The sequence below is a fragment of the Myotis lucifugus genome, unplaced genomic scaffold, assembly GCF_000147115.1.
Source record: "Myotis lucifugus unplaced genomic scaffold, Myoluc2.0 scaffold_951, whole genome shotgun sequence".
Classification (NCBI taxonomy): domain Eukaryota; kingdom Metazoa; phylum Chordata; class Mammalia; order Chiroptera; family Vespertilionidae; genus Myotis; species Myotis lucifugus.
The window spans coordinates 59,909-84,908 of record NW_005871999.1 but is presented as its reverse complement, the minus strand read 5'-3'; the positions used below and the strand labels follow the sequence as shown (position 1 = coordinate 84,908).

The following is a 25,000-nucleotide window of genomic DNA, read 5'->3' as shown; positions in this document are numbered from 1 at the left end:
GGGGGGGGGGGGGGGGAGTTGAGGCAATTATATCATAGATGAATCTCTAAGCAATAATACAACATAAAGGAAACCAGAAAAAAAAGGTAAACATTCAATGATTGCCATCATATAAATTATAGAAAATACAAAGGCATCTATACTAAAGGAAAGTAAACCAAATTACTTGGAGGGCTGTGAAGAGCAGGGAGAGATTATAAAAGGACATAAGCCAAAAATACACCGAAAATTAAATCATTACCATAATTGCAGTGGTGTTTTCGGTTTCACATGAATGTCAAGATTGATCAAATACAATTTACATATGTACAGTTTATTACATGTAAGTTACACCTTATTGAAGTATTTAAAAACTTTTGTATTAATAGGTTTAATGCCCTGCTGGTGTTGCTCAGCGGTTGAGTGTAGACCTATGAATCAGGAGATAATGGTTTGATTCCCAGTCAGGACACATGACCAAGTTGTGGGCTCATCCCGTGTGGGGTGTGCAGGAGGCAGCCAATTGATGATCATTGATGTTTCTATCTTCCTCTCCCTTCCTCTCTGAAATGAATACAAAAAAATATATTTATATATTTTAAAAAGATATAGGTTTGGTAATCTTATATGGACACCACCGTATTTCTCCTATTGCCATCTGAGGGTGTTGCCTCAGTGGCAAAAAATATTGGCTGGTTATAAAGGATATTTTTACTTCACTCAGGAGTGCTGGCTGGATCACAAGAGCCATATCCCTAGACAGTTTTCTTTTAACTTACAATGGCCTTGGGGTGATCATTGCTACAGGCATACACAAAACTCTTATTTTCGCCCTACCAGTTTGGCTCGGTGGGTAGAGCGTCGGCCTGTGAACCACAGGGTCCTGGGTTTCATTCAGGTCAAGGTCATGTACCTCAGTTGCAGGCTCCTCCCTGGCCTGGCCTGGTTAGGGCTCATGTAGTAGGCAACCAACGGATGTGTTTCTCTCACACTGATTTTCTCTCTTTGCTTCTCTCTTCCACTCTCTCTAAAAATCAATGGAAAAATATCCTCCAGTGAGGATTTAAAAAAATATAAAATAAAAAGGTAAGAACTATGGCTAAAAAATGTTTCCCCGTTTTTGAAATGCCTACCTCCAGTGTGAATGCTCCAGTGTTAATTGGACTGGGGACTATCCTTAAAGTTTTTGCAACATTCACTGCAATCGTAAGGCCCTTATTTTGCGTGAACTCGTTGGTGTGCAAGAAGATGATGTCTCTGCATAAAAGACTTCCCACATTCACTACACTCGTGAGGTCTTAACCTGGTGTGAACACTCTGATGATAACGGAGGCCAGAGCCCGATGAAAAAGACTTCCCACATTCTCCACACTGATGAGGTTTTTCTCCAGTGTGAACTCTCCAGTGTTCAATGAGGTGAGAATTTGCTCTGAACGATTTCCCACATTTTGTGCATTCATAAGGTTTTTTGTCTGTATGAAGTCTCTCGTGGTCGTGGAGGGCATAATGAGAGGTAAAAGATTTCCCACATTCATGACACTCATAGGGCCCTTCTCCGGTGTGAACTCCCAGATGATAACGAAGCTTCCTCTGAGTGGTGAAAGAGATCCCACATACAGTGCACGCATAGGGCTTTTCTCCTGTGTGATCTCTCTGATGATTTCTGAGATTGAAAGCGGATGCAAAAGATTTCCCACATTCATCGCACTGATGCCTCTCTCCTGTGTGAACTCTCTGGTGTGTATGAAGGTGGGAACTTCGGAAAAAGGACCTCCCGCAGTCGCTACACTCATAGGGTCTTTCTCCTGTGTGTGCTCTCTTATGAGTATTGAGGTTGGAACTTGAGAAAAAAGATTTCCCACAGTCGCTGCACTGATAAGGCCTTTCTCCAGAGTGAACTTTCTTATGATAATTGAAGACAGAGCTTGAGGTGAAACGTTTCCCACATTCACTACACTCATAGGGCCTTTCTCCTGTGTGAACTCTCTGATGTTGAATGAGGTTGAACTTTGAACAATAAGATTTCCCACATTCACTGCACTGATAAGGCCTTTGACCTGCATGAACTCTCTGGTGTACAAGGAGGTGCTGTCTTAGGATAAAAGATTTCCCACATTCACTGCACGGATGAGGTCTTTCCTTTGTGTGAATTCTCTGGTGTGCAAGAAAGTGATGTCTTCGGAGAAAGGATTTACCACATTCACTGCACTGATAAGGTCTTTCTTTTGTGTGTACTCTCTGATGATTACTTAGGTTGTTACCAGATGTAAAAGATTTCCCACATTCGCTGCACTGATAAGGCCTTTCTCCTGTGTGAATTCTCTGGTGTGTAAGAAAGTGATGTCTTCGGAGAAAGGATTTACCACATTCACTGCACTGATAAGGTCTTTCTCCTGTGTGCACTCTCTGATGAATACTGAGGTAGGAACCATATAAGAAAGATTTCCCACATTCACGGCACTGATATGGTCTTTTTCCAGTGTGAACTCTCAGATGGTAACGCAGGCCCGATTGTGAGGTGAAAGATTTGTCACAGTCACTGCACTGATAAGGCCTTTTTCCAGAGTGAACTCTCAGATGGTAACTAAGGCCACGGTGAGAGAGAAAAGCTTTCCCACATTCATTACATTCATAAGACTGTCTTCCACTGTGAACTATCTGGTGTTGACTGAGGTAAGATTGTTGGCTAAAGGATTTCCAACATTCACTGCACTCATAAGGCCTTTTTCCTGTGTGTACTCTCTGGTGTAGAATGAGTATGGAACTACCGGTAAAGGTTCTCCTACATTTGCTGCACCGAAAAGGCCTTTCTCCTGTGTGCGCTCTCCGGTGTAGAGTAAGGACTGATCTCCTGGTGAAAGATTTCCCACACCCACGGCATTCATGGGGCCTTTCTCCAGTGTGAACTCTCCAATGCAGAATGAGGTAAAATTTTCTTCTAAAGGACTCCCCACATTGCATGCACTCGTAACGCCTTTCCCCAGAGTGAACAGTCCGTTGTCGAATGAGGATGCATCTCTCGCTAAAAGATGGTGCACATTCACGGCACAAGTCACATTTTTCCCCAGCGTGACTTCTCCAGGGATAAATGAGCACAGATTTTGGGTGAAAGGACTTCCCACATTTGCCGCACTTGTACTGCCTTGGCCCACAATGAAATCTTCGATGCTGACTGAGGGTTGAGGTTCGCCTAAAGGACTGGCCACACTGGCCACACACGTGAAGGCTTTTACCTGGATGCACTCTCTGGTGAACAGCGAATGAGGACTGATCCCAGAATGTCTTCCCACATGCACTGCACATAAAACACTGTTTTGCAGTGCGAACATCTTGGTCCTGAGCATGTGTGTCTCTCAGACTGAAGGCGTTCTTACATTCTCCGCAGGTGAAAGAAGCTTTTCTCTCTTTCCCGTGTGTTTGGAGGTTTGCGCCCAAATAGAATTCCTTCCTACATTCCCCACACCTGACCACGTTCTGGCTGTGTGGTGTTCCTTGGTGCTCAGCCAAATGGAATATGACTCTCAAGACAGGACCACAGCTCTCACAGAAGTGGGTCTTCAGCAAAGACAGAGCTGCCTTGGAGGGGCTGGATGGTGACCCTCCTCCAGAAACACTCTGTTCACAGTTTGCTTGTGCATCCTCTGCTCCACAGCAGCCACCTGAACAGAAATAAACGCTGGTGAAGTACAGGCTGACTTTGAGGATGGAGCCACACCATTACAAATGTGCATTCGTCACATCGAGAACTGAGTGTATGGCTTGCTTTTTATTTTTAAAAATATATTTTATTGGTTTTTTTACAGAGAGGAAGAGAGAGGAATACATAGTCGGAAACATTAATGAGAGAGAAACATCGATCAGCTGCCTCCTGCACCCCCCCTTGGGGATGTGCCTGCAACCAAGGTGCATGCCCTTGACTGGAATCAAACCCGGGACCCTTCAGTCTGCAGGCCGATGGTCTATCCACTGAGCCAAACCGGTTAGGGCTATGGCTTGCTTTTTGATGAAAGGAGTTAAAACCTGGTGGGGGAAGTTGCTACTGGGCATCTTCTAAGGCAAAAGAATGGGAGAGGACTCACCAGAGAAAGGATATAAGAATAGGGTGTAACACAAAAAAAGACATTCACATGTATTATAGCTAATTTTTGGTCAGATGGACAAAACATAAATTTTTTGCTGCGCCTCAGAATTTCTGTAATTAGTTTACGTGTGCCATGTGATGGGAAAGGTTGAAAATCCCTGGATTGAACTAGTCAGGTTTGGCTCAGTGGATAGAGCATTGGCTTATAGACTGAAGAGTCTCCTGGGTTTGATTCCGGTCATGGGTTGTGGGCTCGATTCCCAGTAGGGCAGGGGGTGCAGGAGGCAGCAGATCAATAATTCTCTCATCATTGATGTTTCTACCTCTATCTCCCTCCACTTTCTTCTCTGAAATCAATAAAAATATATTAAAAAAATAAAAATAAAATGGCTGGATTAATTCAAGGCAGTGGAAGGAGGTCAAACACTGAAATTGTGATGGATAGGCCAGACACCCATTCCTCAGCGATGCTGAGAAGGGATTTGTGAGTAGGGAGGAAAGTCTCTTGTCAAGTTCAGAGATCTCCAGATTTGGAGATTTATGATTATCAGATTGACTATCTCAGGTAGGAATATTAACAAGTAGCTTTTTTTCCCCTCTTGAAATTTGTTTCAAAGTCCCCATGGCTGATCCGGCATGGCTCAAAGGTTGAGTGTCCTCCTATTCACCAGGAGGTCACAGTTCAAGTCTAGCTTGAGCTTGATTCCCAATGGGAGGTGTGCAGGAGGCAGCCAATCAATGATTTGCTCATCATGTTTTTTTCTCTCAGATCATTGATGTTTCTCTCTCCATCTCCCTCTCTCTCTGAAATAAAAACATATGTATTTTTTTTAAAAAAGAAAATCCCTGTCCGGCCGGTGTGGATCAGTGGATAGAGCATCAGCCTGTGGACCAAAGGGTCCCAGGTTGGATTCCCATCAAAGGCAAGTACCTCGGTTGCAGGCTTCTCCCCAGCCTGGCCCCTGGTTGACCCATTAGGAGGCAACCAATCGACGTGTTTCTCTCACATGATGTTTCTCTCTGTGTCTTTCTCTCTCTTCCACTCTGTCTAAAAATTAGTGGGGAAATCCCTCCGGGTGAAGATTTAAAAAAAAAAAAATCCCTTTCAGATTAATGATTAGTATTCTCCATAAAAAAAAATTTTTTTTTAAGTCTCCCTGGATTTGGACTTTTGATGCTTTCTGCTTAATTTTTTACACTGTTTTCTGTGTTCGACTGAATTAAAACTATTTTCTATATATTTTTTTTTAAAAAAAGAGGTATGTTCTAAAACAACTTCTGTTAGGTGGGTGGGTGCGAGATAATCAATCAAGGATCTTGTATACATATATGCATGTCCCCAGGACTCAGACAATGGGGTGGTGAGGGCCTGGGGCAGGGGACAGGAGCAGGCTGGAGGGGGTCAAAGGCAGAAATAAGAGGACATATGTAATACTTTCAACAATAAGGAATTACTTTTTTTTTTTTTAAAAATAACCTTCAAAAACTAAAAATACAACTACTTCTGATGCAAAGGAGTTTCCACAGGACCTTTCATTCTAGTGACAAAAGGCTGTGTTAGAAACACAGGCGCAAATGGGAAAAAAAACAACTGCAAGAGAGTAGCTGCCATGAATGCCAATTTCAAAACGGATACTGATCTCACGGCACATGTGGACCAATGTTGCAAAGCAATAGAAGAGGTGAGAGAAATATGTGAGCTACAAAGACCAGAGATTCTCCATGGACTACAAGTCGGAGCAACAACAAAACAGAATAGACTACTCAGCCAAGTAGCAACAGTGAGGAAGGTGAAGTAGAAGTAAGCTTTGGAACTGGCAATGACAACAAAACACGGGTTACATGGAAAACGTTCCTGGTGTGATAAGAACACAGGTTGCTCGATCACCCTACCCAGCCTCAACATGACCGGATACCTGTGAGTTCACCTGGCAGCCTTGGCTATGGAGAATCCCTACAACGTTAGCCATTCCTTATAGGTCTGGTTCCTTCCCAGAGCCAAAACTGCCACACCCTTGAAGGTTAATGACCTGACAACCAACTCAAGATGAAAACTTTTGCACATCAAAAGGAGTGTATAAAAGCAGGAAAAGGTACCTGATCCATCAAATGTGGAGACATCAAGAAAATGTTGGAAGGAACCCCAAAATATCAAGGAAACATGTCATCACCAAAGAAGCACAGTAAGTTTCCAGCAAGTGAAACCAACAAAGTGCTGGGCAAAGAATTCTACGTAATGGCTTCACCAAAGCTCACCAAGCTCCAAGAGGGCACAGAGACACCAATCGGGGAAATCAGGAAAACTACATGAACACATCAAGTTTAAAGACATAAACTTTATTTTATTTCACTCACTTATTTTTTTATTATTATCTTTTTAATTTCTTTATTGGTTAAGTTATTACAAATGTGTCCTCATCCTCCCATTATCCCCCAACCCCCCCACCCCACTCATGCTCTCATCCTCCTGTTGTCCGTGTCCATTGATTTGGCTTATATGCATGCATACAAGTCCTTTGCTCACTTATTTTTTAAACTAGAGGCCCAGTGCACAAATTCATGCACCAGTGGGGTCCTTATGCCTGGCCTGCGGGATCAGGCCAAAACTGGCTCTCCTACATCCCCTAAGCGGTCCCGGATTGCGAGAGGGCGCAGGCCAGGCCGAGGGACCCCACAGGTGCACAATTAGGGCCAGGGAGGGATGTGGGAGGTTTGCCAGCCAGGGTGGGCTCCAGGGTGTGTCCAGCCTGACTCGGTCTCACTAAGTCCCAATCGGCCAGACCCCAGCAGCAGGATAACCTACGAGTAGGAGCATCTGCCCCATGGTGGTCAGCGTACATCATAGCGACATGTCGACCAGTCGACTATCTGCCCATCTGGTGGTCAGTGCACATCATAGCGGGCTGTTGAGTGGCCTTAGCATATCATTAGCATATGACGCTTTAATTGGTTGAACAGACGACCGGACACTTAGCATATTAGGCTTTTATTATATAGGACATGCTTTATTGATTTGAGAAAGAGAGACAGGATGGGAGAATGAGAGAGAACAACATCAATATCAGAGAGAAACATTGATTGGCTGCCTCCCTCAGGCTCCCCAACCAGGCATCCAGCCCACAACCTGGGCATGTGCCCTGACCCAGAATTGAACTGGGAGCCTTTCAGTGCATGGGAGGATGGTCAACCAACTGAACACCCTGGAAAATTTTAAAAAATGAAAAATGTTTACATTTTCATATTTTTGCCCCAATGGCCAGAAACTTTTTTTTTCTTCTTTTTACATGTGGCAGATAGAAACTGGTCGGGATATCTAGGCTGTGAAGGTACCTGAGGAGCAAGGGGGCTCGGCCCCACACCAGGAACCTAGCCAAACTCTGGTTGTAAAAACTAGCGGGAATTGAAGCTGAGTGATGAGACGGTGAGAGTCTTACCCAGAGAGGATACAAGTGCCAAGTTCTCCAGCATCACCTTGTGGTACAGGCGTCTCTGAGCCTCGTCCAGGAGCCCCCACTCCTCCCGGGAGAAGTACACGACCACGTCATCAAAGGTCACGGGGTCCTGTCGAGATGGGGACAGAGGAAACCATAGTTAGTGTTTCTAAGACCCTCACAATCCACCCCTCACACACCTTCCCAGGCACCTCCTCCTCCAGGGCGGCCTCCCTCCCAGGAGACACCAGGCCTTGGGGACCCTGACGTCTGCTCACTTATTAGGGTTCCATAGTGAGTGTGATTATCTTTTTTTTAAAAACTATATTATATTGATTTCAGAGAGGAAGGGAGAGGGAGTCCTATAGAAACATCCACGATGAGAGAGAACCATTGCTCGGCCGCCTCCTGCACCTGCCCGACTGGGGTTGGAGCCTGCAACCCGGGCTCGTGCCCTGACTGGGGATCAAACCTTCACCTCCTGGTTCATAGGTCGGAGCCCAACCCCTGAGCCACAGTGACTGTGCTTAGCTCTCAGCCAGGGCAGCGGGGACACGCAGATGGCCCCCGAACTGCGGGCCAGGCCGAGGGGCCCCCCTCCCACCTGCAAAGCAGCTCCCTGTGGACGCAGCCAGAGGGGGCGCTGCTGCACCGGGTCCCCGCACCCAGGCCTTGGCGCCACCAGCCCAAAGTGCCTCCTCGAGCGCACCCCTGCACCCGCTGCCTCCATGTCTCCCTAATGCAAGGGATCCACGGGAGAGCCTCACACACACTCCACTGGGCGGGACGTTCCAGCCACGCCCACCGCGTCGTCTCTCCCGTTAGCTCCAATCGCGTGCGTGCGCTCGCGAGGCCAGCAACTGGCAGGTCCAGAGCCGACCAGAAGCCCCACCCCCAGGACGCACGCCAGGAAAGGGCCTATCAGGATGCCAATGGACCGGTTCGCGTGGCCTTCTGGGTAATGTAGTTCTTAGCACTCTATTCCACCCCACCCGCCAGTCCCTGTCCCACCCCCAGGACGCAGGTCAGGAACCGCCCTATGAGGATGCCAATGGCCCGGTTCGCGTGGCCTTCTGGGTAATGTAGTTCCTAGCACTTTATACTCCGCCCACCCGGCCCTGTCCCACCCCCAGCCCCGCTGCCTCCATGCCCCGCCTCACAGACACCTGCCCCCTCCCCCGTGTCCGAGCTCAGGGCGCCCGGTGATTCACACGCTCCACACCGTCAGCCACGATCCCCGCCCTGAGGGGCCCCAGCCAGGAGCCGCCCCCCCTTTCCTTCTCCATCAGGCGCCCACAACCCCTTTCCACCGGCACGAACCTGCTGGGCCCCAGGAGCCCCGACCCGCCGCTCGGCCCTCGGCCGTCCTCGCGGACGCGGGGCCCGGGCTGCGGGGTTGGGCGGGGGAGGCAGGTGGCCCCGGGGACACGCTCACCTCAGCCGGGCGCCTTGGCGCGGCCGCCGCCGCCATCGGGCTCTCGGGGCGCAGCGGGGGGGGCGAGGAGGGGGACCCCGTCCCGCCCCCACCTGTGGTGGAATTCGGGGTCTCCGAGCCCCACACCAGCGTCTGAGCTGCGGGGACACCGGCTCCCTCCGCGCCTTCACCTCTCCCTCCGAGTGAAGCTGGAAAGGACTCCTGGGAGGAGGACCCAGCAGGTCTAGCCCCCAGCGAGGCGATGTCCTGCCTGGTCATTGGCTCATGTGGGCGCTGCGCCTTCTGGGTAATGTAGTTCCCAGGCTCTGGAGGCAGCGGGGAGAAATTCTGCAGTGGTCCTATTAGGACAGCGGTTCTCAGCCTGTGGGTCGCGACCCCCTTGGCGGTCGAACGACCCTTTCACAGGGGTCGCCGAAGACCATCCTGCATATCAGATATTTACATGACGATTCATAACAGTAGCAACATGACAGTGATGAAGTAGCAACTAAAATAATGTTATGGTTGGAGTCACCACAACATGAGGAAATGTATTTAAGGGCCAGAAGTTTGAGCACCACTGTAACTAGGAGGAATTCCTAAGTGGGGAGGAGGAATCCTGCAAATGCGTTGTTCCCGAGAGGGGCTTTGTTCATGGTTATGGCAATATCAGAATGTCCAATACTATCTTACTTTAAAAAAAAATTTTTTTTTTTGGTATTGATTTCAGAGAGGAAGAGAGAGGGAGAGACAGAAGGACGATAAGCCCTAGCCTTTGGCTCAGTGGATAGAGCGTCAGCCTGTGGACAGAAGGGTCCCAGGTTTGATTCTGGTCAAGGGCACATGCCCTGGTTGCAGATCCATCACCAGTGGGGGCGTGCAGGAGGCAGCCAATCAATGATTCTCTGTCATCATTGATGTTTCTATCTCTATCTCCCTCTTCCATCCTCTCCGAAATCAATAAAATATATATATATATATTTAAAAAAAGAAAAGAGCCCTAACCGGTTTGGCTCAGTGGATAGAGCATAGGCCTGCGGACTTAAGGGTCCCAGGTTTGATTCCGGCCAAGGGCTTGTACCTTGGTTGCCGCACATCCCCAGTAGGGGGCGTGCAGGAGGCAGCTGATTGATGTTTCTCTCTCATCGATATTTCTATCTGTTCCTCTCCCTTCCTCTCTGTAAAAAAATCAATAAAATATATTTTAAAAAGAAAAACAATATATATATACACATATATGTGCATATATGTGTGTGTATATATATATATATATATATATATGAAGAAAAAAAGCCTGGCCTTTGTGCCTCCCTGGGTTGGAGCATTTGTCCCCAAAAGTCGCAGTTCAATTCCCCATCAGGGCATGTGCCTCAGTTACTGCTCCATCCACAGTAGGGGGTGTGCAGGAGGCAGCTGATTGATGTTTCTCTGTCTCTTTCTCCCTTCCTCTCTCTCTTAAATCAAATTTTAAAAAATACAAAAATCAATCAAAACATATTCTCAGGTGAGTATTAAGACGAAGTTTTAAAAATTTTTGAACAATAAAATAACAGAAACACTACCTTTACAGGCTTGTCCAATAGCAAACCTAGCAGGCCAGTCAGCAGAACTCCCTTGCAAGCCCTGGAGCGCTTGGAACTACATTACCCAGAAGCTCAAGCGCCAGGTGGAGCCAATGACAAACCAAAACGTCATCCTCTCCGCGTGACGTCACCTTAAGGGGCGGGGCGTGTGCTGTCCTGCTCTAGGCGGGCGTTTTTTCAGATTCCGCAGGACCCGCTGAGGTGAAGGTGACGGGAATTTGAAAAAGGCAAAAAAAAAAAGGGGTCGTCATCCCCGCCGCACGGACACGGGGTGCGGCTCGGCGACCCCACGAGGGACCCCCTCTTCGTCCGCCGCCCCGCCCCGCCCGCTCCGCCTCCGAGTCCGATGGCGGCGGCGGCGGCCGCGCCCAGGCGCCCGGCTGAGGTGAGCGTGTCTCCGGGGGCCCCCCCGCCCCCCGCCTCCCGCACCCAACCCCGCAGCCCAGGCCCCGCGTCCCTGAGGAAAGTCGGGGGCACAGAGGCGGGTTGGGGCTCCGGAGGGGCCCAGCAGGTCCGCGCCCGGTGGAAAGGGGGTGTTGGCGCCTGAAATCCCCGCCCCTTCTGGGGCCTGATGGTGAAGAGAAGACATTGGGGTCCCCCCACCCCCCGGGCCCGGGGTCCCCTCAGAGGGAGGTGTGAGAGGGGATGGGCTGGGAGAGTCTCAGAAAGACAAAGTATAGTTTCCTCAGTCCCCATCTTTTTTTTTTTTTTTTAAAGAAAACATCAAATTTAAATTTTTAAAAAAATCAGAAATTGTCTGGGGGAAAAAAGCAATGGAGCAAAGCAACTCCTAGAAAAGACGGCTGCGTTTCGGGGAGCACATTGATTGGAAGGGTTGGAGAAAAAATTAAAATGCCACTTAGCTTGAGGATTTGTGAGTTCCGCGCAAATAAACTCATTTCCGGGGCAGAAGGATCCTTGGCCATTTCTTTTCTTTTTTTAAAATGTATTTTTATTGATTTCAGAGAGGAAGGAGAGGGAGAGAGAGAAACATCAATGATGAGAGAGAATCATTGATCGGCTGCCTCCTGCACACCCCCCACAGGGGATCTAGTCTGCAACCCGGGCATGTGCCCTTGGCCGGAATCGAACCCGGGACCCTTCAGTCCCCAGGCCGACACTCCATCCACTGAGCCAAACTAGCCAGGGCTTGGCCATTTCTTTTTTTTTTTTTCCTTTTAATATATTTTATTAATTTTTTTAAAAAATATATTTTATTGATTTTTTTTACAGAGAGAAAGGGAGAGAGATAGAAAGTTAGAAACATCAATGAGAGAGAAACATCGATCAGCTGCCTCCTGCACATCTCCCACTGGGGATGTGCCTGCAACCCAGGTACATGCCCTTGACCGGAATCGAACCTGGAACCCTTCAGTCCGCAGGCCGACGCTCTATCCACTGAGCCAAACTAGCCAGGGCTTGGCCATTTCTTTTTTTTTTTTTCTTTTAATATATTTTATTGATTTTTTACAGAGAGGAAGGGAGAGGGACAGAAAGTTAGAATCATTGATGAGAGAGAAACATCGATCAGCTGCCTCCTGCACACCCCTCACTGGGGATGTGCCCGCAACCAAGGTACATGCCCTTGACCAGAATCGAACCTGGGACCCTTCAGTCCGCAGGCCAACACTCTATCCACTGAGCCGAACCAGTTAGGGCCCAATGTCATATTTAAATGTTAATCATAAGCATGTCATCTACCTCAAAGCTCTCTGTCATTTCTCATCTATACTAATAATAGCGTAATATGCAAATTGGTCGGGCCACCATCACATAAGGACCAATCAGCAGACTGTGTGCACAGCAGGTGGGGATGGGCAGGGAGACCCCCGAGTGCACAAATTTCGTGCACCGGGCCACTAGTGTTCACATAAATTCGCTCATCCAGGCCGAGCCTGATAAGATCCAGGGGGTCTTCTACAGTGTTGGTAGTTTGTTGCTGGTCCACGTTCACCATGCTTCCAACCCCGTGCCCTTTTCCTCTGTTCCCATCTCGACAGGACCCCGTGACCTTTGACGACGTGGCCGTGTACTTCTCCCGGCGGGAGTGGCGGCTCCTGGACGAGGCTCAGAGACGCCTGTACCACGAGGTGATGCTGGACAACTTGGCCCTTGCATCCTCTCTGGGTAAGACTCACCCTCTCACCGGGTCCTGGACTAGGCTCTGCCCTACCTCCCCCTCCTTCCCCCAGAGGCTGCTCTGTGGACCCCACATGCTCCTCTGTGGACCCCAGGCCGTGCCCTCTTCTCTCTGCTGCAGCCCCAATACCTGCTGCTCTGAACTCTTCTCATAGGGACGGGATGCCGTGAGCCTAATGCCATTCACCATGCTTGCCACCTCCCTGGACCGGACAGTATATCCAGATCCTAGGTCTTTTTTGTTGTTGTTGTTTTTTGTTTTTTTAAAAATATATTTTATTGATTTTTTAGAGAGAGGAAGGGAGAGGGATAGAGAGTTAGAAACACTGATGAGAGAGAAACATCCATACAGCTGCCTCCTGCACACCCCACACTGGGGATGTGCCCACAACCAAGGTACATGCCCTTGACTGGAATCGAACCTGGGACCCTTCAGACTGCAGGCTGATGCTCTATTCACTGAGCCACACCAGTTAGGGCTGTTGTTGTTTTTTTTAAAAAAATATTTTTATTGATTTCAGGGAGGTAGGGAGAGGGAGAGAGAGATAGAAACATCAGCGATGAGAGGGAATCATGGATTGGCTGCCTCCTGCACACCCCACACTGGGGACCGAGCCTGCAACCCAGGCATGTGCCCTTGACCCGAATCGAACCCGGGACCCTTGAGTCCGCAGGCCAATGCTCTATCCACTGAGCCAAACTGGCCAGGGCCATGGTCGGCAAACTGCGGCTCACAAGCCACATGCGGCTCTTTAGCCCCTTGAGTGTGGCTCTTCCTAAGCCTCAGGAGTACCCTAATTAAGTTAATAACAATGTACCTACCTATATAGTTTAAGTTTAAAAAATTTGGCTCTCAAAAGAAATTTCAATCATTGTACTGTTGATATTTGACTCTGTTGACTAATGAGTTTGCCAACCACTTGGCTAGGGCAGTGATGAGAATTATGGATCGGCTGCCTCCTGCATGCCACACTAGGAGTGGAGCCCGCAACCCTGGCATGTGCCCGACCAGGAATGGAACCGTGACCTCCTCCTTCGTAGGTTGATGCTGAACTACTGATAAAAATAGTACCTTCCTTTAGCTGACATTTCCTAGGGCCAGCCTTGCCAGGAATTGTAGGGATTGTCCTGGTCACTACTTCGCTAGACCAGGGGCTGTCTTTTAAGAGTGTTTGGCATGGGTTATAGTTTTCCTAGTTCTCTTTTTTTACTTGTTTTTTGTTTCAGTGTTGTTGTTCTGTAAAATGGTATATATTTAAATTGTACAACCCTGACCGGTTTGGCTCAGTGGTAAGAGCGTCAGCCTGTGGACTGAAGGGTCCCAGGTTTGATTCCGGTCAAGGGCACATGCCTGAAGTTGCAGGCTCGATCCCTAGTAGGGGGCGTGCAGGAGGCAGCCAAGCAATGAATCTCATCATTGATGTTGCCATCTCTCTCTCCCTCTCTCTTCCTCTCTGAATCAATAAAAATATATTTTAAAAATAAATAAATTGTACAATGTGGTGATTTCTATATATATATATATATTTATACACATATATATATATACACATACACACACATATACATATACATATACATATATACATATACATATATATATATATATATATATATATATATATATGTTGTGAAATAATTGCCATAGTGAATTTACTGAACACTTTTCATCAATTGAATCACTTTTGTTTGTTTATTTGTTTGTTTGGTATTAGCACTTAAGATACCCTCTCCCAGTAACATTTTAGTGTAAAATACAGTATTATTAATTATAGTCACCATGTTTTACATTAGATCCTCAGAACTTACTCATAACTGAAGTTTTGTGCCTTTTCATCAATAACTCCTCATTTCTCCCTTCTCATGGCCCTGATATTCGACTCTGTGAGTTCACCATTTTTTTATTTTCCACATCTAAGTGATATCATACAGTGCATGTGTGTGTGTGTATGTGTGTGTGTGTGTGTGTGTGTGTGTGTGTATTTGTAATCCTTACCAGTGAATATTTCTGTTGATTTATTGATAGAGTAAGGAAGGGGTGGGAGGTATTGAGAGAGAGATTAATGTGAGATAGACACATCAATTGGTTACCTCCCACACACACCCTGTCCCACACCAGGAATCAAACCTGCACTCAGGTACCTGCCCTGGACCAGGAATCAAACCCAAGACCCTTCGGTGCACAGGCCGATGCTGTAACCACTGAGCAACTCTGGCCAGAGCCACCAGTATTTATCTTTCTGTGACTGGCTTGTTTTATGTGGCATAATGCCCTTCAGGTTCATTCAAGTTGTTGTATATGGCAGGGTATTGTGTGTTTTTTTCTCCTATTTTATTTTTATTTTTCATTTTCATTTCTTTTGGGTGGGAGCCAGATATTCTTTTTTAAGGCTGAATAATATTCCAAGTGTGTGTCTCTGTGTGTGTGTATACCTGTTTTTTATCCAGTTATCCTTGGATGGACACTTAAGTTATTTCTTTATTTTGTGTATTGTTTGTAAGAATAGTACAGCGAAGACGGTACAGGTATCTCTTCCATATTCTTATTTCATTTCCTTTGGGTATATTTTTACAAGTGGTATTGCTGGTTCATACGATAGTTCTACTTTGCATCTTTTGAGATATTTCCATTCTGCTTTTCATATCGCCTTTAGGGATTCACATTTCTACCAACAGCATGCGGCCCACAACGAATACTCATTAATGATGACTCATGTATTTTAGCACTTGGTTTTCAGCATGTCTCTTTCAAAATAAACCTACGTTTCTATGAAAATTAAAGCTTTTCTTTTTCTGCGGCCCACCTACACTTAAACCTTGTTTATTTGGCCCGTGTTAGCCTCTGAGTTTGACATGATTGGTGTACAAGCATTTCTTTGTACATGTTTCCTAATATTTACCTGTTGCCCTTTGGTGATAATCCTTTCTTCTTTCTTTTCTTTCTATGTATGTGTATATTTTAATATATTTTTATTGATTTCAGAAAGAAAGGGAGAGGGAGAGATAGAAACATCAATGATGAGAGAGAATCATTGATCGGCTGCCTCCTGCACGCCCCCTACTAGGGATTGAGCCTGCAACTGGGCATGTCCCTTCACCAGAATTGAATCCGGGACCCTTCAGCCCACAGGTTGAAGCTCTATCCACTGAGCAAAACCAGCCAGGGCTTGGTGATAATCCTTTTAATGTGTATGAGTTAATATCCTGTGGTGTTTTTTTAAATCCTCGCCCAAGGACAGATTTCGGGTTGAATTTACATTTTCCTGATTATTAGTGAGGAACAGCAATATTCCATTAAAATGAACCTGTTAGCCACTTAATCAGATATTTTGCACATATTTTTTCTTCAACCCCATTTATCAGTAATATATTATTTAGTGCCTGCATATTTATAAACTTGCCAGCTTTTATCCTGTAACTGGTTTCTATTTTCAAACTCTTGTGGTCAGATAAGATTCTTTTTTTTTTTTTTTAAATTTTTTTTAATCACCAGCTGTCACCCTTGAGCTACTTTTTTTTTTTTTTAATATATTTTTATTGATTTTTTACAGAGAGGAAGGGAGAGAGATAGTCAGAAACATCGATGAGAGAGAGACATCGATCAGCTGCCTCCTGCACATCTCCCGCTGGGGATGTGCCTGCAACCCAGATACATGCCCTTGACCGGAATCGAACCTGGGACCCTTCAGTCCGCAGGCCGACGCTCTATCCACTGAGCCAAACCGGTTTTGGCAAGATTCTTTTTTTTTTAAAAAATATATTTCTTTATTGATTTCAGAGAGGGAGAGAGAGAAACATCAATGATGAGAGAGAATCATTGATTGGCTGCCTCCTGCACGCCTCCTACTGGGGATCGAGCCTGCAACCCAGGCTTGTGCCCTTGGTCAAAATTGAACCTGGGACTCTTTAGTCTGCAGGCGAATGCTCTATCCACTGAGCCAAACCGGCTAGGGCCAGATAAGATTCTTAATATGCTTTCAGTTTTCCTAAATTGGTTAAGACTTATAACCAAGCATATGATCTCTTTGAGAGAATGTTCTGTGTCTACTTGATATGTATATACTGCTATAGTTAGTGTTTTATATATATATTTGTTAAATTCAGTTGGCATAAAGTGTTGTTCAAGTCAAATATTTCCTTATAGATTTTCTGACTGGATGAACTGCATATACCAGAAAGATGAGTATTGAAGTGTGCTGTTATGATTATGTTGGCTGCCCTTTCTATAGTCCAGTCTGTTAATATTTGCTTAATATATTTAGTTGCATCGATCTTTTTTTTAAATATATATATATATATATATATATATATATATATATATATATATAAAATTGATTTTTTACAGAGAGGAAGGGAGAGAGATAGAGAGTTAGAAACATCTATGAGAGAGAAACACCGATCAGCTGCCTCCTGCACATCTCCCACTGGGGATGTGCCCACAACCAAGGTACATGCCCTTGACCAGAATCGAACCTGGGACCTTTCTTTTCTTTTTTTCTTTTTTTTAATATATTTTATTGATATTTTACAGAGAGGAAGGAAGAGGGATAGAGGGTTAGAAACATCGATGAGAGAGAAACATCGATCAGCTGCCTCCTGCACACTCCCCACTGGGGATGTGCCCGCAACCAAGGTACATGCCCTTGACCGGAATCGAACCCGGGACCCTTGAGTCCACAGGCTGATGCTCTATCCACTGAGCCAAACCGGTTAGGGCGAACCTGGGACCTTTCATTTCATAGGCTGACGCTCTTTCCACTGAACCAAACTGGCCAGGGCTGTATTTATTGATTTTAGAGAGAGAGGAAGGAAGATGGAGAGAGATACAAACATCAATGAGAGAGAAACATCATTTGGTTGCTTCCTACATGCCCCCTACTGGGGATGAGCCTGCAAGCCAGGCATGTGCCCTGACCAGGAATGAAACTGAAGACATTCTGGTGCATTCTGGCTTAACCAACTGAGCCATCCTGCCAACCCAGGCAGGCCAGCCATTATTTCTTTTTTCCTTTTTTTAATATATTTTTATTTACTTCAGAGAGGAAGGGAGAGATAGAAACATCAATGATGAGAAAGAATCATTAATTGGCTGCCTCCTGCACACCCCCCACTGGGGATCAAGCCCACAACCCGGGCCTGTGCCCTTGACCAGAATCGAACCCGGGATCCTTCAGTCCATAGGCCAACGCTCTATCCACTGAGCAAAACCAGCTAGGGCCAGCCATTATTCCTTTAAAGGAATTTTCTGACCCTGTATCATCATATCTTGTGGCACTCACCATATTGCAAATATTAATTCCCTTGATGGCATCACATCAGTTACTACGCATTTTCCAGTCTTTGTTCTCCTCTGACTGAATTATTTGAATTGACCTGATGCTAGATCACAAGTTTTTCTCCTGCTTCATTAAGTTGCCTTTGAAGTTCTCTGTTGCATTTTTCAGTTTATTCTTTGTATTCTTCAGGTCCAAAAAATAATTTTTTTTCTTTTTACTCATTTAAGAAAAAGTTTCTGGCCCTAACCAGTTTGGCTCAATGGATAGAGTGTCAGCCTGTGAACTGAAGGCTCCCAGGTTCGATTCTGGTCAAGGGCATGTGCCTTGGTTGCAGGCACATCCCCAGTGGAGGGTGTGCAGGAGACAGCTGATGGATGTTTCTCTCTCATCGATGTTTCTAGCTCTCTGTCCCTCTCCTTCCTCTCTGTAAAAAATCAATAAAATATATTTTTTTTAAAAAAGCTATAGTCATACCATAGCCACATTCCCAAACAGATTTTGATTCCCTTCATTGGAAAGAATCACATAAACTCATTCCTAGATCTGACATATACAAACTTATGATAGCATCGTCTTATTTTTTTTATTTCAATTCTTTATTGTTTAAAGTATTACATCTGTCTCCTTCCCCCCCCCTCCTTTGACCCTCTCCTCGGTGCTCCCACACCCCTGCATGGCGCTATTCTAATAGTCAACCTGTACTTCACCAGCCATTTATTTGTGTTCAGGTCCCTGCTGTGGAGCAGAGGATGCAGACGCTCCCTGTGAACAGAGTGTTTCTGTAGGAGGGTCACCGTCCAGCACCTCACAGGCGGTTCTGTCTTCCCTGAAGACCCACTTCTGTGAGAGCTGTGGTCCAGTCTTGAGAGACATATTCCAGTTGGCTGAGCACCAAGGAACACCACACAGCCAGAATGTGGTCAGGTGTGGGGTAGGTAGGAAACAATTTTATTTGGGTGCAAACTTCCAAATTCACCAGAAGCAGCACCTGGCAAAGAAGCCCTTCGGAAGCTGTGTGGACAGGGCCCTGCTCGTGAAGAGCGATAAATTCCATGTTTCAGAGAAGCCCTTCCCCTGTGATGAAGTTGGGAAGGACTTTCTGGCCACCTCAAAACATCTCCAGCAGCAGAGGACTCCCACTGGAGAGGAGCCCAACAAAACTCCCCAGTGCTGGGCAACTGTACAAAACAGGAAAAGTCGCTTTACCTGGGGAGACTGTAAGAAAGCCTTCAGCCCCAGAAAGTCACACGCTCGGGTCCCGGATGTCCACACTGGAAGACAGTGTGTTGTGCGCTGTGAACGTGGGAAAACATTCAGAGATCGGTCCTCATTCGCTGTTCAGCAGAGAGTTCCCATAAGTGGAAAGCGTCGTGTGTGTGGCCAGTGTGGCCAGTCCTTTAGGCGAACCTCAACCCTCAATCAGCATCGAAGATTTCACTGTGGGCCAAGACAGTACAAGTGCGGCAAATGTGGGAAGTCCTTTCACCCAAAATCTGTGCTCATTTATCCCTGGAGAAGTCACGCTGGGGAAAAATGTGAGTTGTGCCGTGAATGTGTGCCATCTTTTAGCCGGAGATGCATCCTCATTCGACAACGGACCGTTCACTCTGGGGAAAGGCGTTACGAGTGCACGCAATGTGGGGAGTCCTTTAGAAGGAAATTTTACCTCATTCTGCATTGGAGAGTTCACACTGGAGAAAGGCCCCATGAATGCCGTGAGTGTGGGAAATCTTTCACCAGGAGATCAGTCCTTACTCTACACCGGAGAGCGCACACAGGAGAAAGGCCTTTTCGGTGCAGCAAATGCAGGAGAACCTTTACCGGTAGTTCCATACTCATTCTACACCAGAGAGTACACACAGGAAAAACGCCTTATGAGTGCAGTGAATGTTGGAAATCCTTTAGCCAACAATCTTACCTCAGTCGACACCAGGTAATTCACAGTGGAAGACAGTCTTATGAATGTAGGGAGTGTGGGAAAGCTTTTACATCAGTTTTCATCCTCAATCATCATCAGAGAGTCCACAGAAAAGAAAGACCTCATCAGTGCCGTGAATGTGGAAAATCTTTTATGCTCAGTCTACACCTTCATATACACCAAATAGTTCACACTGGAGTAAAGCCTCATCAGTGCAGCGAGTGTGGGAAATCGTTTTCAGCTGGTTCCAAGCTTAGTAATCATCAGAGAGTGCACAGCGGAGAAAGACCTTATGAGTGCAGCGAATGCGGGAAGTCTTTTATCCAAAGGCATCACCTTATTACACACCAGAGAGTTCACACCGGAGAAAGGCCACACCAGTGCAAGGAATGCGGGGAGTTTTTTGCTTCCGGTTTTAACCTCAGAAATCATCAGAGAATTCATACCGGAGAAAGGCCTTATGAGTGCAGTGAATGTGGCAAATCCTTCATCCAAAAATGTTACTTTCTTACACACCTGAGAATTCACACAGGAGAAAGGCCTTATGAGTGCAGTGTATGTGGGTCATCTTTTACCACCAATTACGCCCTCCATAAACATCAGAGAGTTCACACAAGCAAAAGGCCTTATGAGTGTACTGAATGTGGGAAATCCTTTAGGACAAATTCTTACCTCATTGAACACTGGAGAGTTCACACTGGAGAAAAGCCTTATCAGTGTAGAGAATGTGAGAAATCCTTTTCAACTGGAACAGGCCTCCGTTATCATCAGAGTGTTCACACCGGATTAAAGCCTTTTGAGTGCAGTGAATGCGGGAAGTCTTTTCCCTGTAGCTCAGCGCTCATTCGACATCAAAGAACTCACACAGGTGAAAGGCCTTATGTGTGCATTGAATGTGGGAAATCCTTTATTCGAAGACATCATCTTGTTGAACACCAGCGCATTCACACAAAGGCCTCAGGATTGTAGAGAATATGGGCGATCTTTTTTCCCCCCCTGGGAAATCTTTTAAAAATACTTTCTAGTCCAATTAACAGTGGATAGTTCACATGGGAGAAAGGTGTTTGATTGCAAAAACATGCTAAATCCTTTAGCCGTAAATCTTCCCTTTCTTAGCACCTGAGACTTAATGTTGGTGAAAGGTCTCATGAGTGTAGTGGACATATGAAATGTTTTAGCTGTATCTATGGTGTTTGTTTTTAATCTGAGAGTTCACGTAGGTTGAAGGCTGTATGTTTCAGCAAATGTGAAAAATCGTTTACCCACAGCTTGCCAGTCTTTCCGTCCCTGTCAGTTCACTCAGTAGAATGGTCTTAGGGCTGCATGGAATGTGGGAAATCCTTTTCCGAAAGGATTTACCTTATTGTACAGTGAAGCGTTTGCATGAGAGAAATATTTCAGACCCGCGAGGGAATGCGAAATTTTCTTCCTTCATGACTCTGGAAGAATCCAGGAGAAACCATCTGTCTGTATTCAATCTCCTGTGTCTCGTTATCAAAGTTTGGAGATAACCTTTAATTTGTAGTTACTTTGCAAACATGTAAAGGGTGTCCCAAAATTCACGCAAGAAGTAATTTTGATAGAAAACACAGGTTTATAATTAAAAACTAAATTTCTAATTGATTCAGAAAGTATACAGTATAGGGTTATGTATGGAATCGCACATCGGGTAAATGGCCCCCACGGCTTTGCTGGCACATACGCAAAGCCGTGGTCTTCATTGGTCTTCATTGTCCCTGCTCCTGGGCCATAACTGGTACTTGGTAATGCTTATCAAATTGAAGGGATTGAAATCAAAGGGGAACAGATATTAGAATCTGATTCAATAAACCAAGTAAAATTAGGCTTTTATTTATTTTTGTTGTTGTTAATACTCAGGCAAAATTCAAATCTTGCGTGAATTTTGGGACACCCTTTATATCTTGCATTTTCTAACCTGCTGTTTTCTGTTCTCAAAGCCGCATCGCCCTCCCACACAACTGGTTTCCACAGTTTGTGTCAGTTACCATCCTCATGTGCTCCAGGAAGCTGACTTCTCTTCTCCCATTTATTGGAGGAAATTAGGCGTAACCTCAGGTCTTCAGAGTTCACATTGGGCTCAGAGACTATGGCATGAGTCTGGCTAGAGGGCCGCGTTCTCCCATGAATTTTTTTCAACTTCCGTGTCTCCAACCTGAACCGTCCCCTGCACATTGCTTTGGTTTCTGCAATACTGTCTAAGTCCCTGCTCTGAAAGTCCTCTTTCATTTTGGTTGTTCTGTTTACTGTGTGGGATGTTTTATAAACATAATTTGAATCCACAAGTGTGAAGGGTGAAGGTTTGTGTGTGTTTTTTTAATATATTTTATTGATTTAATTTTTTTAATTTTTTTTTTTTACAGAGGGGAAGGGAGAGGGATAGAGAGTTAGAAACATCGATGAGAGAGAGACATCGATCAGCTGCCTCCTGCACATTCCCTACTGGGGATGTGCCCGCAACCAAGGTACATGCCCTTGACCGGAATCGAACCTGGGACCCTTGAGTCCGCAGGCCGACGCTCTATCCACTGAGCCAAACTGGTTAGGGCCTGGCCGGGCTTTTTTTGTTGTTAATCCTTACCCAAGGATATTTTTCCATTGATTTTTTTTTATAGAGAGGGGGAGGGGGACAGGTGAGAGAAAGAAACATCGATGTGAGAGACACATCGATTTGTCGTCTACCACATGTGCCCTAACCCGGGCCAGGATCTATCTTGCAACTGAGGTAAGTGCCCTTGACCAGAATCGAACCCAGGACACATCAGTCTGCTGGCGACACTCTACTCACATAGCCCAACCAGCTGGGGCAGTATCCTCCTATATGATAAAAGGGTAATATGCACATTGAACAAACAGCAGAACATTGGTGGCTGGACCGACCAGTCGTTATGACATGCGCTGACCACCAGGGGGCAGAGGCTCAATGCAGGAGCTGCACTCTGGTGGTCAGTGTGCTCCCGCAGGGGGAGCTCCGCTCAGCTCAGCCACAAGCAGGGCTGACAACTGGAGAGCTCAGAAGCCATGGGAGCAGACCTTAGCCATCAGTCGGACATCCCCCAAGGGCTCCTAGACTGCGAAAGGGCGCGGGCCAGGCTGAGGGGACACCCTCCCCCTACACGAAATTTCCTACTTCATACAGTTTGTTTTTAAAAAATATTTTTATTGATTTCAGAGAGGCAGAGAGAAAGAGAAACATCAATGACCAGAGAGAATCATTGATTAGCTGACTCCTGCATGCCCCTACTGGGGATGAAGCAGGTAACTGGGCAGGTGCCCCTACTGGGAATCAAACCATTAGGTTCATAGGCATATTATTTTTTTACAGAGAGGAGGGAGAAGGATAGAGAGTTAGAAACATCTATGAGAGAAACATCGATCAGCTGCTTCCTGCACATCTCCTACTGGGGATGTGCCCGCAACCCAGGTACATGCCCTTGACTGGAATCGAACCCGGGACCCTTGAGTCCGCAGGGTGACGCTCTATCCACTGAGCCAAACCGGTTAGGGCTACATAATGTTTACAGTAGCAAAATTACATTTATGAAAAAAAAAATTACCGTTATGCAGTAGCAACGAAAATAATTTTATGGTCGGGGGTCACCACGACTTGACGAACTGTATTAAAGGGTCGCGGCATTAGGAAGGTTGAGAACCACTGCTTTAGAACGCCAGGTCTCTAGAGTGCCAGGAACTACATTACCCAGAAGGCCACGCGAACCGATCCATTGGCATCCTCGGCGCCTTTCCCTGCGTGGGTCTTGGGGGTGGGACTTCCTCTGCCAGTTGCCTGCAACGCGAGCGGGAGAGGCGACACGGGGGGCGTGGCTAGAACGTCACGCGAGAGAAGTGGGTGTGAGGCTCCCCCAGGCGCCTGGGTCGCTCGCGTGGTAAACGAGCGTGGACCGGGCGCTGGGCCGCCCGCACCCCGCAGCTCCCGGCTCATCGCCCAGGCGCCCGGCTGAGGTGAGCGTGTCCCTGGGGCCACCCGCCTCCCCCGCGTGTCCCTGGGCCACCCGCCTCCCCCGCCCAACCCCGCAGGCCCGGGGGCGGCGCCCTTCCCTCCTGCAGCCCCGGCCCCTCGTCCGCGAGGAAGGCCGAGGGCCGACAGGCGGGTCGGGGCTCCTGGGGCGCAGCAGGTCCGCGCCCGATAGAAAGGGGGTATTGGCGCCTGATGGGGGAACGGAAAAGAGGGCGCAGGGCGGACTCCGCGCCACTTTCGGGGCGGCTCTTGTTGGGGGCTCCCCGGGGCGGGGGTCGCGGCCGACGGTGTGGAGCGTGTGAGTCACCGGGCGCCGTGAGCACGGACACGGGTGAGGGTGGAGTTGCCTGTGACGCGGGGCAGGGAGTCCGCGGAGCTGGGGAATAAAGTGCTAGGAACTACATTACCCAGAAGGCCACGCGAACCGGGCCATTGGCCTCCTTATAGGGCGTTTCCTGGCGTGCGTCCAGGGGGTGGGACGGGGACGGTGGGCGGAGGAGAGTGTGCTAGGAACTACATTACCCAGAAGGCCACGCGAACGGAGCCATTGGCATCCTGATAGGGCCTTTACTGGCGTGCGTCCTGGGGGTGGGACTTATGGGCTTCTCTGCACCCGCCAGTTGCTGGGGAACCGTTGAGACGACGCGGTGGGCGTGTCTGGAACGTCCCGCCCAGGGAAGTGGGTGAGGCTCCCCCTGGGTCGCTCGCGTGGGGTGATGGGGAGGCGGCGGGTGCAGATCCGGGTGCCCGGGGGGGAGGCGCTGTCAGCCGGTGGCGCCGAGGCCCCGGTGCGGGCCCGGTGCAGCAGCGCCCCCTCTGGCTGCGTCCACAGGGAGCTGCTTTGCAGGCGGGAGGGGGCCCCTAGGCCTGGCCCGCATCTCCGGGGGCATCTGCGTGTCCCCACTATCCTGGCTGAGGGCTAAGCACAGTCACTGTGGCTCAGGGGTTGGGCTCCGACCTATGAACCAGGAGGTGAAGGTTCGAGTCCCCCTCAGGGCCCGGGCCGGTTTGCAGGCTCCGACCCCAGTCGGGCAGGTGCAGGAGGCAGCCAAGCAATGGTTCTCTCTCATCGTGGATGTTTCTATAGGAATCCCTCTCCCTTCCTCTCTGAAATCAATTATATATATATTTTTTAAAAATATATATATTTTATTGATTTTTTTACAGAGTAGAAGGAAGAGG

General features: G+C 47.3%; 3 protein-coding genes across 3 annotated transcripts in view; 1 reads left to right on the top strand and 2 right to left on the bottom strand.

Annotated features, from left to right (window-relative positions):
* Positions 1 to 8,971, bottom strand: part of LOC111822993 (zinc finger protein 587B-like) — a 28,568-nt gene extending 19,597 nt beyond the window's left edge. The window contains exon 1 of the mRNA XM_023747685.1: positions 8,927 to 8,971. Coding sequence (XP_023603453.1) covers positions 8,927 to 8,962 — 36 coding nt within the window. The 5' untranslated portion in view covers positions 8,963 to 8,971. The remainder of the gene's footprint in view (positions 1 to 8,926) is intronic.
* LOC102436542 (zinc finger protein 345) lies at positions 518 to 7,640 on the bottom strand. The gene is made up of 2 exons (XM_023747688.1): positions 7,495 to 7,640; positions 518 to 3,638 (listed from the first exon to the last, which is right to left on the bottom strand). The coding sequence occupies exons 1-2, from the start codon at positions 7,526 to 7,528 to the stop codon at positions 1,195 to 1,197; spliced, it is 2,478 nt and encodes an 825-aa protein (XP_023603456.1). The 5' UTR covers positions 7,529 to 7,640; the 3' UTR covers positions 518 to 1,194.
* Positions 8,972 to 10,834: 1,863 nt separating the features above from the next.
* On the top strand, positions 10,835 to 21,387 carry LOC111824127 (zinc finger protein 418-like). The gene is made up of 3 exons (XM_023747690.1): positions 10,835 to 10,873; positions 12,489 to 12,615; positions 18,632 to 21,387. The coding sequence occupies exons 1-3, from the start codon at positions 10,835 to 10,837 to the stop codon at positions 20,788 to 20,790; spliced, it is 2,325 nt and encodes a 774-aa protein (XP_023603458.1). The 3' UTR covers positions 20,791 to 21,387.
* The last annotated feature ends 3,613 nt before the right edge of the window (positions 21,388 to 25,000 follow it).